Source organism: Macaca nemestrina, chromosome 19 (assembly GCF_043159975.1).
Source record: "Macaca nemestrina isolate mMacNem1 chromosome 19, mMacNem.hap1, whole genome shotgun sequence".
Classification (NCBI taxonomy): domain Eukaryota; kingdom Metazoa; phylum Chordata; class Mammalia; order Primates; family Cercopithecidae; genus Macaca; species Macaca nemestrina.
The window spans coordinates 82831466-82849177 of record NC_092143.1 but is presented as its reverse complement, the minus strand read 5'-3'; the positions used below and the strand labels follow the sequence as shown (position 1 = coordinate 82849177).

Below are 17712 nucleotides of genomic sequence, written 5' to 3'. Positions count from 1 at the left end.
CAGGTGTGAGCCAGCATGCCTGGCCTGCTGTCACTTTGTTTGTTTGTTTGTTTGTTTATTTATTTTGAGACAGAGTCTCTCACTCTGTCGCCCAGGCTGGAGTACAGTGGCACGATATTGGGTCACTGCAACCTTCACCTCCCAGGTTCAAGCAATTCTCGTACTTCAGCCTCCCGAATAGCTGGGATTGCATGCGCATGCCGCTGAGCCTGGCTAATTTTTGTATTTTTAGCAGAGACGGGGTTTTTCCATATTGGCCACGCTGGTCTCAAAGTCCTGGCCTCAAGTATCTGCCTGCCTTGGCCTCCCAAAGTGTTGGGATTACAGGTGTGAGCCACCAAGCCTGGCTTGCTGTCACTTTTGGTTCCAATTTACCATGTAATATATTTCTACTTGTGTTGGGTTTTAAGAGAGGGGTCACAGGAGTTTTGGAGAGAAATTTTGGAATAATGCATTTGTGGTTTTGTATCTGTGTTTCTACTTTTGCAGGGGGAAACAGTAGAAAGAATTTAGTCATCTACAGATATTAGTCCTCGAGTAAGTTAGGACTCTTAGGAAACCATTGGCCTCACTAAGAGTTTTGACTAAACTTCAGAAGAAAAAAATCATTGAGCTATCAAGGACTGTATGTTGGTAAGAGATGATGAGTTGCATTCTGCTTGTTATATATGGAAGGTCAGATTCACTCTCCTGCATCGTTGGTCCTATAAAATAACAGCAGTTCTCATCCTCCTTTGGTAACAGTGTCATTAGAGCTGTATATATTTCCCTTTTAGTTCTTGTTGGCTAAGTAGAAAAAAGGAAAATACCTTCTTTCAGATGTTTGTGTAAAACTATGAAGGAAATATTGTGTTACCAAATGTAGTGGGAATGTTTAGTGAATTTTTTTTTTATTTTAAAGAGCCGGGGTCTTTCTCTATCAGAGCTCAGGCTGGAGTGCAGTGGTATGTTCACAGCTCACTGCAGTCCCCAGCTCCTGGGTTCTGTCAGAGCTCAGGCTGGAGTGCAGTGGTGTGTTCACAGCTCACTGCAGTCCCCAGCTCCTGGGTTCAAGCAGTCTTCTTCCTACCTCAGCGTCCCAAGTAGCTGGGACCACAGGTGTGTGCTGCCACCTCTGGCTAATTTTTTATTTTTATTTTTTTGTAGAGAAAAATGTTGCCCAGACTGCTCTTGAACTCCTGACCTCAAATGATCCACCTGCTTCAGTCTCACAAAGTGCTGAAATTGCAGGTGCGAGCCACTGTGGCTGACCAAACTTTTTATTTTGGGATAATTTTAGACTTACAGAAAAGTTGAAAAGATAATGCAGCTAATTCTTATTTGCCCCTCACCCAGTTCCCCTAATGTTAACATCTTATATTATGGTGGTATATTTATCAAAACTAAAAAAGCAGCATTGATGCATTGCCATTCACTAAACTCCGGACTTCATTTGGGTTTCCCTAGTTTTTCTATTAATGCCCTTTTTCTTTTTTCTTTTTTTCTTTTCTTCTTCTTCTTTTTTTTTTTTTTTTTTTTTTTTGAGACGGAGTTTTGCTCTTGTTGTCCAGGCTGGAGTACAATGACGCGATCTTGGGTTGCCACAATCTTTACCTCCTGGGTTCAAGGGATTCTCCTACCTCAGCCTCCTGAGTAGCTCAGATTACAGGCGCCAGTCACCACGCCTGGCTAATTTTGTATTTTTAGTAGTTTCTCCATGTTGGTCAGGGTGATCCGCCCACCTCGGCCTCCCAAAGTGCTGGCGTGAGCCACCGCGCCGGGCCTTGGTGTCCTTTTTCTATTGCAGAAATCCCATCCGAGATACCATATTGCATTTAGTCATCATGTCTCCTTAGTTTCTTCTGGTTTGTGACAGTTTGTTATGACCTTGACAGTCTTGGTGAGCACTGGTCAGCTGTTTTGTAAAATGTCCCTCCGTTTGGACTTGCCTGATACTTTTATGGCTAGACTGGTTTTATAGTTTTGGGGGAAGAATACCAGCGAGGTGAAGGGCTCCCCGATCACATCATGTTGGGGCACATGATAACCTGTGACATCAGTGGTTACGATAACCTGGACACTTGATTAAGACAGTATTTGTCAGGTTTCTCCACTAAAAAGTTAGTATTTTTACTTTTTTTTAATATGTTGTTTTTTAGAAAGGAGTCATTGATTCCAGCCTGCATTCAGGGATGGGGCCAGGTAATTAAACCACTTCCTGGAGACATGAATATCTTCTTAAAGTTATTTTGAATTCTGTGAAGAAGATTTGTGCCTTCTCCTCCATTTACTTATGTATTCAATCATTTGTTTATATCAGTCTGGGTTGACACACATTTTGTACTTTGGTTGTTTTGTTACTCAGATTGTTCCCGCCGTGGCCGCCGTTGGGTGCTCCTTAGGCTTGGCTCCTGTGTTCCTTTGGCTCCTCCTCCTCCTGTCTGGTGGAGCACGTCCTTGCTTTCTGGCACTACAAGATGTTTCAAGGCTCATCTTATATATTTCCTGCCCCTTCCCTAGAGTCATGCATATTTCCAGGGAGCTCTTGTTTCTTTTATTGGAGAATGGTGTTTAGAAACCATGATCTTAGCGCTGGGTATGCTTGTTGCTTACTGTTTTGTTTTTATTTATTTATTTTTTAAAGTCGTAGTCTTGCTCTGTTGCCCAGGTGGGAGTGCAGTGATGTGATCACAGCTCTCTGTAACTTTGAACTTCTGGGTACTGGTGATCCTTCCACCTCAGCCTCCTGAGTAGCTGGGACTATAAATGCACAACACCGCTCCTGGCTAATAGTTTTGTTTGTTTTTTCTAGAGACAGGGTCTCTCACTGTATTGCCCAGGCTGGTCTTGAACTCCGTTCAAGTGATCTTGCTGCCTCAGCTTCCCAAAGTGCTGGGGTTACAGGTGTGATCCACTGCGCCTGCCCTGTTTTTAATATAGAAGAAGAAATGTTAACGAGTTTATTTTTGATGTTCAAACTCTAGATGGATATTTGGGTTTCAAATATCGACTTACTGGATAGTAGGAATAATACCACTATGAACATTACTGCTTGTGTCTTTTGGTGAACAAATGTAGCATTTTTGTTGAATATGTGCCTAAAAGTGCAATTGCTAATTCATGACATATGGTCAACATAAGTAGGTATTGCCAGAAATTTTCCAAAGTGATTGTATCTCACAAACTTTTAAAATTAAAACCAATATGAGACATTAGTATAAATTTAAAGAGGATTTGATTAGGGTTAGGTATATGGAGGGGTTATATTCCTAATAATACCAAACTGCTGGCTTCTGAAAACCGTGACTCTTAGGTGTTTTTATACTAATTGTGCTAATGCTTTTTTTTTTTTTTTTTTTTTTTTGAGTCAGAGTTTTGCTCTTGTTGCTCAGGCTGGAGGGCAATCCTGCGATCTTGGCTCACTGCAGCCTCCACCTCCCGGGTTCAAGTGATTCTCCTGCCTCAGCCTCCGTGGTAGCTGAGATTACAGGCATGCACTACCACGCCTGGCTAATTTTGTATTTTTAGTAGAGACGGAGTTTGACCATGTTGATCAGGCTGGTCTCAAACTCCAGACTTCAAGTGATACACCCCCCTCTGCCTCCCAAAGTGCTGGGATTACAGGTGTGAACCACTGTGCCGGGCCTAATGCATTTTTAAAAATTGAGTCTATGGTCTTTTTCTGTCATATTTCCCATTTTCTCTCCCATCCCTTAATTTAATTAGAAGTTAAGTTCCTATCTAATATACTCCTTTAATATCTTTTATTTTGGAGAGAGAAAAATATAAATAGAGATAATTGATGGGTAGTGCTAGAATGTCACTAACAATCCCCATAGGTTGCCTGGTCCCAGGGTTTGGTCATGTCTTCCTGGATTTTTAGTGAAAATACCATATTAGAGATATTTCCATTACATTATTTTATTATTCATTTCACCAATATTTGAGTGCCTTCTGAGTGCACTGGGCCGGATGTTGATGATACCAAGAGGCATAAAGTGCACTCATACCTTCAAGAAGCTCATAGATGCAGAAACTAACACAGTACCATGCAGTAATTCTAAAATAGTGAAGATGTGCAGAAAAACTCTAAGAGCCCAGAGAACAGAGTGGCTGACCCTGCCTGGTGACAGGAGGCGAGTGTTACAGAGGAGATCTGGTTTCTGGGGGTCTCCAGGATGGGGCTGTAGCATAAAAGGTAGATGTGAGGCAGAAGCAGCAGCAATTGGAAAGGCTTGGATATGTAGAGGATGTTACGTGGTGCTCAGAGAGCAGCAGTACATGGATGGCAAGTGCGACATTTGTGCTGCCACCCACTTCCGCATGCCGAAAGCAGGTAATTGCTAATCAGTTACCGCATTTTTTGCTGCCGAATTTATAAGCAGCCTCAAGAGTTCTCAACAGGATGCTTCAGGTGGCCACTACCAATTACTTGGAGTTGGCACGTGAGGTTAAACCTGTTTGTCTTCTTTGTAGTGGGTGTTCACTGTGCCTGGAGCAGAGGATGTGTGTGGGAGTGGGGGGAGTGAGAAGGGCTGGAAAGGCACGTTGGCTGGGATCAGATGATGAAGGACTTTTTGCCAGCCACGTGGTCGAGTGTATATTTATAGTCTGTACAGGCAGTGTAGAGTCATGGAAGGGTTTTAAGCAGGAAAATGATGTAAGCAGATTACTCTTTTTAGAAAGATAAATGTAGGGGCTTTGTAGATGTATTGAATTGGGTAAAACGGAGGGCAAGACACCAGTAGGCATTTTATACTATCTTTAGATCTTTGTAGCCTTTAAGTTGCTAAACCAGTTAGGAGTGTTATGGCTGTTCCAACAGGAGATGATGGAGGTCTGAATTAGGGCAGTAGGAATGGAGAGAAAGAATCAGATTGAGAGTGATTTAGGAAATAGGACAGGGTATAGCTCTTCCACTTATTATGTGTAGGTGAGAAAGAGGAAGGATTGTTCAAAGGTTCTGACTTCTTGCCTGGGTGCTTGGGTGACAGGGTAGGCAGGAGGGGCAGGTTAGGATGGGAAGATAGATGATGATTTATACTTGTTGGAAATTAAATTGGCCTGGAAAATATTTTTTCCTGTGGAGTCATGTTGATTCCCACCATGTTCCTTTGCTGCCTTCCAGATAGTTGCAAATCAGCTAATTGAATGTCACACCATAACATGGAGAGAACTAAGAGCTGGCTACAAAAGATGCGGTTTTGATTCTTTTGGCTCTGATGCTTACTATTGAAGAGTTATACCCTCAGGGAAGCCATTTAACTATTTCTGATGCTTATACTGTCTTTTTTTTTTTTTCTTTTATTCTTTTTTTGTGTGTTTGTGGAGACCAGGTTTTGTCATGTTCCCCAGGCTGGTCTTGAACTTCTGGGCTCAAGCCATCTACCTGCCTTGGCCTCCCAAAGTACTGGGATTACAGGCGTGAGCCACAGTGCCTGGCCGCTCTCTTTCTTTACTTGTAAGATGGAAGTAATATTTGTCCAGTCCTTCTCGTGAAATTGTTATGAGACTCAAATGAGGAAATATATGTGGGGCGTTTTGTTATCTTGTATGTGCTGCACAGATACATTTTTACTGAGCCATTGCTATCCTTTGTAAAAAGATGAATACTTCCAAATTATTAGAGTCAAGATTGATAAAGAAGTTCTAAAACAATACTAAATATATGTTTGGAAGTCTATAGAATGGTTCTTGAGGTTGAAAAAATTGGAAATGTGGGTATCCATAATGTGATTAGACCTTTGTGGTCTCAGGTGCTCCACCAGGTTTTTAGAATGGACTATGGAGGGTTACTTGCAGAATATCAGGGAAAGGTAATTAGTGCTTGACCACAGTTTATATTTTTTAATGATTTCCATATATTTTATATTATCTTGAATTTGGTTTTTTCCTTCTTTTACCACTTTCTGACTTGTTTGATACTCATTTATTGATCGTTTAATTTAGCTCCTTTCAATCCTTTGGGGAGTGTTAGGAGGGCTTATTTATGTAAATAATAAAACAATGTAACTATAACTTTCCCTATAAACTCTTGGAACGAATTTCATCTGAGACCTGTAAGATAAGCCATAGTTTAGATGAAATATTTGAACTGTTCTATTGCCTGACGTGTATAAACTTAAATGTTTTTGATGGGAAATTGTTAAGTTCCTTAAGTTCATGATAGTTGTCCCCTAACCCCGCACCCCCCTTTTTTGTTTTTTTGAGATGGAGTTCCCCTCTGTCACTAGGCTGGAGTGCAGTGGCTCGATCTCAGCTCACTGCAACCTCCGCCTCCTGTGTTCAAGCGATGCTCCCTCCTCAGCCTCCCAAGTAACTGAGACTGCAGGCATGTGCCACCATGCCCAGCTAATTTTTGTTTTTTTTTTTGGTAGAGACAGAGTTTCTCCATGTTGACCAGGTTGGTCTCGAACTCCTGACCTCAAATGATTCGCCCCCACTCAACCTTCCAAAGTGCTGGGATTATAGGCCTGAGTTACAGTGCTCAGCTTGACCTTCTTTAATTAATAATCTTTTCATTATATTTTTATTTAAAGAACAATATTCATAAGTATAATAAAAATGTGTAACTTACAAAACTCATTACAAAAAGATATTTGACTATATATATAGAGAGAGTATATGTAGTAAAGGTTAAATAGCTGAAAATGGCAAAGTGTAGTCTATGTCAAGCCTACGTTGTTTTTATAGTTTTTAAATCACATCTCCCAAATCTTGACAGAGGGAAGGTAACACATTTGGGTAAATGGATATGGATGGTAGAGTTGTGATATATCCAAAGGGAGTTAGGGCTTGGAAGAGAGAAGTTCCTGGGATGCCTCTCTGCAGGGCTCTTGTTGGCTAGGTTGTCTTGTACTCGATCAGATGCCACAGAAGGACAGGAGATTCTAAAGAGAATGGATACAGATGTGTGTATGAAATGCGTGAAAACCAGAACTGTTCGATTGATAGAGAATACTAGAACATTTGGGATTATCACCTGCTACAACTGTTTATGTTGACGCCTGTAATCCCAGCACTTTGGGAGGCTGAGGTGGGCGGATCACGAGGTCAAGATATCAAGACTATCCTGGCTAACGGTGAAACCCCATCTCTACTAAAAATACAAAACTTAGCTGGGTGTGGTGGCGGGCGCCTGTAGTCCTAGCTGCTTGCGGGGCTGAGGCAGGAGAATCTAATCTCTTGAACCCTGGAGGTGGAGGTTGCAGTGAGTCAAGATCGCGCCACTGCACTCTAGCCTGGCGACAGAGTGAGACTCCATCTCAAAAAAAAAAAAAAAAAGAAGTTCAGATATGATTAGGCTGTAGAAATTTTTTTATTGCTAAATTTCAGCCTGTTAACTTCAAAACTATGAGGTTTTTTTTTTTCCTAGTAATAACACAAAAATTGTCCCGGAAGCTTATTTAATATACTCCTTTCTTATAAAAGTATTAGAGTTCTTAAACTAATGGTTGTTGTTGATCAGTTTTGGTCAAATGTTTGAGAATATTACTTTTGGAAACATGCAGCATGTTCAGGATGTTGTTTGTCAGTCCATTAGCAAATCCCGTTCCACTTCCAAATTATTCCATGAACCGTCTCCCTTTCACCCTCCTTACTGCCGTCACCCTGCTGGCTGCCCCCGTGTAGTGCTGCAGGACAGTGCAGTAACCTCCTTGCTGGCCTGGAGCTTTCCATCTGGTTCTCTCCACTACATTCTTCATGTTATAGCAGGACTGACCTGGAAACTACCTGGACTCAGCTGACCCTCTTGCCTAGTATCCTTCAGTAGCTTCCCATTTTCTTTAAAATCAAATCTGAACTCCTCATACTATCCTTACAAGCCTGTGTGATCTGCCCCCTGCCTGTCTAAACACAGTTGATGTTAGTCATCCACCAAACACTTCCAGGGCCTGTCACACGCCACCTCCTGCTTCCGGAACAGGTTCTTCTTCCCACCCTGCAGTTGGTTCTACCCAGCTTCAAGGTCTCTGTTTAAATATCAGTTTTTGGAGGACTCTTACCTGGCCACCCCAAATGGGGTCATTTCTGTTACTTTCTCCCCCTTTTGGATCCATTTATCACTAGTTGTGTTTTGTTTGATTGCTTTTTTGGGGCTGTGTTCAATAAAATGTAAGTCTTATGAGGCAAGAACTGTGTCTAGCTTGTTTACTATGACAGTACGTCATCAGTGCTTATGAGTAGTACTTAGTAGGTGTTGAATAAATATTTACTGAACAATTGAAGGTGGGAGAGGTATGCTGGCAGGAGGGCAGGGTGTATTCATTGGTATCTCAGTTTTATCATGAAAAGAACATAATTTCACATAGTTAGAGGGACTGAAACATTGTCTAGAATTTGGTCACATAGTAAAAAGCTGGAGAATAATTCTGAGAACCATTTATCTTAAAAGTTCCAGAGATTCTGTTTTTTTGGTAGGTATAGTTTGCCTTTTGCTTATTCAGCTAATTTGAATCATATTGATAATATGACTGCATGATAATTCAGCCATATGCTGAGGTTTCTACTTTAAAGATAAGTAGCTACTTTAATTTGAAAGTATTATTTTCATTCTCTCTGAGCAGATGCGTGGTGAAATGATCTTATTATCAATATTTAAGATTTATAATGTCTGCTGAAGATGACAGTGTTGTCTTAGTTATGAATTCTTTATAATAGACATTTTATATCAGGACTGGTTTGTTTCTTAAAGCCGTTCTGTATCAGTTTATAGGAAGGCATAGGCTTTTGTTTCCTGGGACATAAGGGGACTCGTCTAACAATTTCTTTTTTTTTTTTTTTTTTTTGAGACGGAGTCTCGCTCTGTCGCCCAGCCCAGGCTGGAGTGCAGTGGCGCGATCTCGGCTCACTGCAAGCTCCGCCTCCCGGGTTCACGCCATTCTCCTGCCTCAGCCTCCCGAGTAGCTGGGACTACAGGCGCCCACAACCGCGCCCGGCTAATTTTTTGTGTTTTTAGTAGAGACGGGGTTTCACCGTGGTCTCGATCTCCTGACCTTGTGATCCGCCCTTCTCGGCCTCCCAGAGTGCTGGGATTACAGGCGTGAGCCACCGCGCCCGGCCTCTTTTTTTTTTTTTTTTAAAGACAGTGTCTGGCTCTGTTGCCCAGGCTGGAGGACAGTGGTACCATCTCAGCTTATTGCCCACCTCTTGGGCTTAAGCCATTCTCCCCCCTCAGCCCTTCTTGCTTTTTTCCTTTCTTTTTCTTTCTTTTTTTTTTTTTGAGACGGGGTCTTGTTCTGTCGCCCAGGCTGGAAGTGCAGTGGTGCGATCTCTGCTCATTGCAACCTCCACCTCCTGGGTTCAAGCAATTCTCTGCCTCAGTCTCCCGAGTAGCTGGGATTATAGGCGCCTGCCGCCATGCACGGCTGATTTTTGTAGTTTTAGTAGAGACAGGATTTCACCATGTTGGCCAGGCTGGTCTCGAAGTCCTGACCTCTGTAATCCGCCTGCCTCAGCCTCCCAAAGTGCTGGGATTGCAGGCATGAGTCACCACAGCCGGCCGAATTTCAGTAACCTAAGATAATGGTAGCCTTAAAAAGGCTTCAGATGATTAAATATGGTAAATTAGTTCCTTCAAATAACAAGTTTATTAGGATGTGTTTAATTAGAAGGATAGAGTAACTGTGATGATGTAAAAGAAAATATCTGAAGTAGTATTTAAACATTAAGTTTTGAAAATACTTCAACATTATCAAAAAAGTACTTAGAGGAAGAGAAATTATTCTGTTCCATCTCAAAAAAAAAAGAAATTCTGGGTGAAGTCGTAGGATTTGTAAGTTTTAGAGGGATTCGTTCCTTAGGTCTGGTGCAGTAAAACAGAAGTGGCCAACCTTTGAAGAAAGACTCAAAACTTGTCAAATGTAAATCCCCTGATGCTATGCTGGTAGTTTCTAATTGAAGAAGGTGTTGTTAAATTGAGGAATGCGGCCAGGCGCTGGGGCTCAGGCCTGTAATCCCAGCACTTTGGAAGGCCGAGGTGGGTGAATCAGGAGGTCAGGAGATCAAGACCGTTCTGGCTAACACAGTGAAACCCCATCTCTACTAAAAATACAAAAAAATTAGCTGGGTGTGGTGGCGGCGCCTGTAGTCCCAGCTACTTGGGAAGCGAAGCCTCCACCAGGGGGCAGAGCTTGCGGTGAGCCGAGATCACGCCACTGCACTCCAGAGCAAGACTCCGTCTCAAAAAAAAAAAATAATAAATTGAAGAATGCTTTTCCCCATTCCTCAGAAACGGTAGAAACAGTAGTTAGCCTGGACAGTACCCCTGCAGTCCCTCTCAATCCCAACAGCCACTGGAAGTGGGAATGGAGATGTATTAGTCCATTCTTACATTGCTATAAAGAACTACCTGAGACTGGATAATGTATAAAGAAAAGAAGTTTAATTGGCTCACTGTTCTGCAGGCTGTACAGGAAGCATGGCTGAGGAGGCCTCAGAAAACTTACAGTCATGGCAGAAGGCGAAGGGGAAGCCAGCACGTCCTGGATGGCTGGAGCAGGAGGAAGAGAGAGAGGGAAAGAGGAGGTGCTACAGACTTTGAAACAACCAGATCTCATGATAACTCACTATCCCAGGACAGCACTAGGGGGATGGTGCTACATCGTTAGAAACCATCCTCATAATCTAATCAATTACCACCAGGCCCCACCTCCAACATTGAGAATTACAATTGAACATGAGATTTGGGTGGGGACATAGAACCAAACCATATCAAGAGGATTAGAATAAGAAAACCACGCCAATGTACATGAGGAGGAATCAGGAGCCTTAGAGTGTGCTCTTCACTCTGTCACCAACTCCCTGTCATGTGCAAGTCATTTGACTCCTTGAGCTCTCAGATTACTCATCTGTTTTTAATTAATTAATTAATGGTTTCTGAGGCAAGGCCTTGTTCTGTCACCCATTCTGGAGTGCCGTGGCACTATCACAGCTCACTGCAGCCTGGACCTCCTGGGCTCAAGTGATCCTCCTTCCTCAGCTTCCTAAGTAGCTGTGACTACAGGCTTGTGCCAACATGCCTGGCTAATTTTTAATTTTTGGTAGAAACTGGATCTCACTATGTTACTCAGGCTGGTCTCAAACTCCTCAGCTCAAATAGTCCTCCCACCTCAGCCTCTCAAAGTGCTAGGATTATAGGCACAAGACGCCACACCTGACCAGATTACTCACCTATAAAATGAATGGATTGTGCAAGATCATTTCCAAGATTCCTTTAAGCTCTGATGTCATGTGATTGGGAGTTTTGGATTCCTAGGTTAGCTTTTGAGCAGGAATTTGGATGGCAGAGCTGTGTAGGTGGTCAAATACTTTGTTCTTACAGCCTTTTCATATTACCGTGAGTTACTCACCAGTTCAAACTGAATGACCAAGAGCTGTTGCATTCTCACAAAAATGTTTAGCACTTTTACAGCATTTTCAGTTTTATAATGCAGGTCATTGAAAACAATCTTATTTTATAGACTCTTGTGCCCCTTTGACACCCCTCTATCATTCTTTTTAAGCATTTCATTGTTTTCTGGTACAAAAAGATGTTCCAGGCTTGTCTTGTAATTTCCCTGTCCCAGTCCTGAAGTCAGCCAGTTTCCCAAGGAATCCTGATTCTGTTGAGGGGGAATGGGCTTGGCGTGCCCCATGGGCTTCTCCCACTTTTGATGGGCAGAGCTAGGAAATGTTTTGAAGTTGTGTAATATCTCTAGTTACAGTTTGCCACCACAGAGCTCCTTTTCTTCTTCTCACGTTAGGTTTGTGTATTCCTTCTCCCATAGTGTAAGTCATGACTCCCAGCAATATCAGTGTATTTACTCATGTGCTCATTGCTGCAATACATTAAAATAGTTTCAGAATTTTATACTACGAACAAGAAACGAACTATGAAAAATTTTAGATTTCTTTGTAATTCTCTTTATCTTCAGAATATATCCTACTGAAGATGTAAACTCATCTTCTCCTTTTTTTTTTTTTTTTTTTTTTTTTTTTTTTGTGAGACGGAGTCTCGCTCTGTCTCCCAAGCTGGAGTGCAGTGGCGCGATCTCAGCTCACTGCAAGCTTCGCCTCCCGGGTTCATGCCATTCTCCTGCCTCAGCCTCCCGAGTAGCTGGGACTATAGGCGCCCGCCACCACGTCCGGCTAATTTTTTGTATTTTTAATAGAGATGGGGGTCTCACCATATTAGCCAGGGTGGTCTTGATCTCCTGACCTCATGATCCGCTCGCCTCGGCCTCCTAAAGTGCTGGGATTGCAGGCAGGAGCCACCACACTCGGCCAACTCATATACTCTTGAAGAGGCTACTCTCTGTTCCAGTTTGCCTGAGTGCTCCTCTCTTCCTCCCTCCCTCTCTTCCCCCCTATGCAGAGTAGGCGCTCAGTAAATGTTTGCTGAAAGACAGTCTTTACCCTTCCTTGAGCTGTTTCTGTCCAGTAGTACTTTGTTGAGTAAAATTAATTACCAGTTTTATGGGAGTTAAGTCTACTTAACTACCAAAAGCATTAATGGTCTGAACAAACAATCATATGTATAAATAAATAAAATATATGTTATAAATCACTATTGAATATAGAGTTTTACATAACAATAAATAAATATATAAGTACAATAACAGTCTTATACTTATCAAACCCTATTATGTAAACCCTTAGATAGTAAGCTCGTTTTATATATATGTTCACGTAGTCTTTATTGCTTATATATAATTTTTAATTTAATTCATAGAACCTTAGGCCCCTTATTTTGTGGTCTCAATTTCAGCCAGTGTTTCTCATTAGGATCATTAAGAGATAAGGAGTTGGCCGGGCGCGGTGGCTCAAGCCTGTAATCCCAGCACTTTGGGAGGCCGAGGCGGGCGGATCACAAGGTCAGGAGATCGAGACCACAGTGAAACCCCGTCTCTACTAAAAATACAAAAAATTAGCCGGGCGCGGTGGCGGGCGCCTGTAGTCCCAGCTACTCAGGAGGCTGAGGCAGGAGAATGGCGGGAACCCGGGAGGCGGAGCTTGCAGTGAGCCGAGATCGCGCCACTGCACTCCAGCCTGGGCAACAGTGTGAGACTCCGTCTCAAAAAAAAAAAAAAAAAAAAAAAAAAAAAAAAAAAAAAGAGATAAGGAGTTGTGGTTTTTCTTCTTTTATTTTTTCATTTTTGGTTTTTCCAACCAACTCATTTCAAATAAATTGTGGTTTCAATTTTATTTTTTATTTTAAGAATTGGGAGGCATACAAAAGCTATTGTTTGTGATTTTTCTTTTGTGATGTCATAATAGATTCTAAGGTGTTCAAATTCTAGTTAAGCACTAAAAATATAACAAGGCTGATAGAATAACCACTGTGGGCTAGGTGTGAGGGTAAACGCTGGGGAGAGGAAGAAGTGGGAGGATAGTGTTGGGTGGAGGGAAAGGTATAGAGCTAAATGCATATTTGAATTTAGGTCAGTGAAATCTAAGTGTATTCTGAGGAAATTAAATTTTCTAATACTGACTGGGCATGGTGACTCACACCTGTAATCCCAGCCCTTTGGGAGGCTGAGGCAAGCGGATCACTTGAGGTCAGGAGTTCGAGACCGGCCTGGCCAACATGGCGAAACCCCATCTCTACTAAAAATACAAAAATTAGCAGGGCATGGTGGCGGTTGCCTGTAGTCCCAGCTACTCAGGAGGCCAAGGTGGGAGAATTGCTTGAACCCGGGAGTGGGAGGTTGCAGTGAGCCAAAATCACGCCACTACGCTCCAGCCTGGGTGACAAGAGTGAGACTCCATCTCAAAAAAAAAAAAAAAAAGACAGTTTTCTAGTACCCAGTATAATTGTGTTATTCGTTCTTTTTGGTAAAACTATTTAATAAGTGATCTTTAAAATAGCTGTTTTTGTTTAAAAAGTATGTTTTAGTCAGCGACATTGACAGAAATATATTAATTGTTCATGTTCTTTGGTATTATGTGTCAGTGATAGAAAAAAATACTAATGTTGGTGCAGCCAAATATTGTTCAGTTCTCATTATTCTGTAGGTGAACCTCTGTTGGAAAAATTACTAAATTAATTGTATGGTTTTGCCTAATCATGTATTAAAGAAAAACAGTCATATATTAAAGAAAATATGAGTGTAAACATTATTCCTTTCATGGAAATGATCACTGTATCTTTAAACTGGAAATGTATTTGGAGAAAAGCCTGGGAGTCTCGTAAGATTTCCTAAGGCATGCGTAAAATACCTTTAAAGTATTTTAAGGTGTTTCTTAAAAGAAAGCAAGACTTTCAAATGTTTTTATTTCATTTATTTATATATCTGTATTAAATATGTGTATATATTTTAGATTCTATTACAATTAACCATTTTTTCTCACTTTTTTCTTTGTTATTTTTTAATGGGCCTATTTAAACTTAAATCTCTAACTAGGACCTTCAGGGATATTTGGTCATTCTAGCATCTTTCATTTGCATAGATAGTCTCAGAGACATAATAAAACCATAGCAAGAGAAGCTCAAATATTTTTGTCAATGATTTGAAAAAAGCTGAAATCCTTTGAAAGTAATCCTTTTCATTTTTATTACAGGTAAATTGGGATATTCACAATGTACAGAAACAGAGGTAAGTGAAATACTCAAGTATTTCTTAGTAAAGCAACTTTGCAATCCTGTTTAGACTAACTTGAGTACTGAACTATCTCACTATAGGTTCTTGGTCTTCTGATAAGATTTCTTTTTTTTTTTTTTTGAGATGGAGTTTTGCTCTTGTCACCCAAGATTGTGCAGTGTTGCGATCTTGGCTCACTGTAACCTTCACCTCCTGGGTTCAAGCGATTCTCCCACCTCAACCTTCTGAGTAGCTGGGATTAGAGGTGCCCACCACCACGCCCAGCTAATTTTTGTATTTTTAGTAGAGATGGGGTTTTACCATGTTGGCCAGGCTGGTCTCGAACTCCTGACCTCCAGTGATCCACCCGCCTCAGCCTCCCAAAGTGGTGGGATTACAGGCGTGAGTCACCGCACCCAGACCTGATAAGATGTTTTGAGAACAGGTGTGTATTTTCTGGGTTTAGGAAGAGTAAAATGTGAAGAAAAATTAGTTGCCTTGTCCATATTTTTATAACATCAGGTTGTGTTATAAAGAATAGCTTAATTATCGTTTTAAAATTTAACTGTATTATTATTTGCAGAATTGAGTTAGCTAAGAACCAGAGCCCTTAGTAATTTCAGGTTTTTTTTTCATAATTCAGTGCAGTGTGTCGTATAATAAATACAGCATTTAAATGTGTTAGACTCCATTGGAGCTGCTTTAATTTAAGAAAAAATAGGGACTTGGAAACAGTGTTTTAGTATGATTAATAATAAATTTGGTGCTTTGTTATTTATACATGTAGGTTTATTATTTTTTAATAATTTCATTCAAATTTCTGATTGTGAAATTTAAGGGGTTTCTATGTGTTTGTTGTAGGGATTTCAAGCATAATACTGAAATACCAGGTCAGCATATATGTGTGGTGTTCTTTTCAGTAGCAGTTTCATCATCCTTAGATGAATGTTCTGTTAGTGGCAGTGCCCAAATAAAGGATTTAAGAAGTTGTATTTCAAATTTTTTAATGCATCTGCATATTGATGTAAGTTTTAGTAAGTTTTAACTGTTGTTTTAAATGAAATGTAGGCTTCCCAAGGGATTATATGGTATAATAGAGAAACAAAAATAATTTATCCCTTTTTGCATTAATTTATGTATTTTCTTTTTTTTTTTTGAGACCGAGCCTTGCTCTGTGTCCCAGGCTGGAGTGCAGTGGCACAATCTTGGCTCACTGCAACCTCCACCTCCCAGGTTCAAGTGATTCTCCTGCTTTAGCCTCCTGAGTAGCTGGGACTATAGGTGCATGACACCATCCCGGCTAGTTTTTGTATTTTTAGTGGAGACGGGGTTTCACCATGTTGTCCAGGCTGGTCTCAGAGTCCTGGTCTCAGGTGATCCACCATTACAGGCGTGAGCCACTGCGCCCAGCCCATTTTTGCATTTTCTATTCAACCTTGAAAGGAGGGACAATTTTTTCCAAATTAGATCTAAAAAGGCAAGAACTTAATATTTTTATATTGGTAGACTTTTTGATATACTATTCAACATGACACAAAGGGGTGGGATTTGATTTGAGTCAGAAGAGATAAGTTTTGTGGTTTTTGGGTATGTATTTTTCTAGCTATGCAATTTTGAGTAAGTAATTTTTTCTTCCAGAACTTTGTCTTTCTTATCTATAAAATGTTAATGGTGGCCAGGCGCGGTGGCTCACGCCTGTAATCCCAGCACTTTGGGAGGCCAAGATGGGCGGAGCACGAGGTCGGGAGATCGAGACCATCCTGGCTAGCATGGTGAAACTCCGTCTCTACTAAAAATACAAAAAAAAAAAAAAATTAGCTCGGGGTGGTGGCAGGCACCTGTACTCCCAGCTACTTGGTGGGCTGAGGCAGGAGAATGGTGTAAACCCGGGAGGCGGAGCTTGCAGTGAGTCCAGATTGCGCCACTGCACTCCAGCCTGGGTGACAGAGCGAGACTCCGTCTCAGAAAAAAAAAAAAAAAAAGTTAATGGTAATTTGTATTAACCTCATAGCTTATGAAATTTTTAAAGAGATACTATATATTAAAATGTTTCATAAACCTTAAATACACTATTGTGAATTAAGATGATACAAATATAGTCAGCATTCATCTGTGTTTAAGTAATGAAATACGAAAATTTTACATAGAAGGCACAGTTATCTCATTATTATTTTATTGTCATAAAATCCACATGATCTTAACATTAGTTTAGTACTCACTTTGTAAAGAAGCATTCATTCATTTTATCTCCTAATTGACAGCCCTTATAATTTGATCCATAACAAAGGTCACCAAAAGAATTGGAATCTAACTAAATAGAACTCTTTCAGAATTGTTTTTTGTTTTTTTTTTTTTTTTGAGAGGGAGTCTCGCTCTGTCGCCTAGGCTGGAGTGCAGTGGCCGGATCTCAGCTCACTGCAAGCTCCGCCTCATGGGTTCACGCCATTCTCCTGCCTCAGCCTCCCAAGTAGCTGGGACTACAGGTGCCCGCCACCTCGCCCCGCTAGTTCTTTTTGTATTTTTTAGTAGAGACGGGGTTTCACTGTGTTCACCAGGATGGTCTCGATCTGCTGACCTCATGATCCACCCGTCTCGGCCTCCCAAAGTGCTGGGATTACAGGCTTGAGCCACCGTGCCCGGCCTAGAACTCTTTCAGAATTAAAAAAAAAATAATATTATTTGAAGACGACAAAACACAAGGAAACAAAAATTTCAATCTGTTATTGATTTAATTCAGAAAAACAGGTTCAGGGTATTTTCTAGGGATAACAGTGGTTACCAGTGGGGAGGAGATTGGGATTGTGGATGGTCATTTATCCATATTGTTTGATTTAAAAAGAAAATAAGAGTATCTGTGCATTACTTTGGTAATTAACAAAAAACAGAGTGGTGAGGTGGTAGAGGCAGTGGGAACTACTTTTTATTTTTAGAAGTTTGGTGACATGAGAGAAGGAAGAAAACAGCATAAGGAAGAAGTTTTCTGTTGTGTTTTAGGTTAGAGACAATGGTCCATTTGGCGGTGGTGGTGTGAGGGAGCCTGGAGAGCGTGAACCAGGTTCAAGAGTGGTTATCTAATGAAGCAGACCCAGGAACCCGTGGGAGACGATGGTTGTCTGGAGTAGTGCTGCTCAGAACCAAGACTGGTCTAGGGCTCTGTGTTCTCTGAGACCCT

The 17712-nt window shown here is 41.2% G+C and overlaps 1 protein-coding gene across 6 annotated transcripts in view; it reads left to right on the top strand.

Annotated features, from left to right (window-relative positions):
- LOC105478922 (spire type actin nucleation factor 1) overlaps nucleotides 1-17712 on the top strand; it is a 192720-nt gene that overhangs the window by 8180 nt on the left and 166828 nt on the right. For 4 of the 6 annotated variants that reach the window (XM_071085718.1, XM_071085719.1, XM_071085720.1 and 1 more), the window contains exon 2: nucleotides 14521-14555. In XM_071085718.1, the coding sequence (XP_070941819.1) occupies nucleotides 14521-14555 (35 nt within the window). Of the gene's footprint in view, nucleotides 1-13383; nucleotides 13401-13576; nucleotides 13635-14520; nucleotides 14556-17712 lie in introns of those variants that run through there. The other 2 variants (XM_071085723.1, XM_071085722.1) reach the window with 2 other exon arrangements.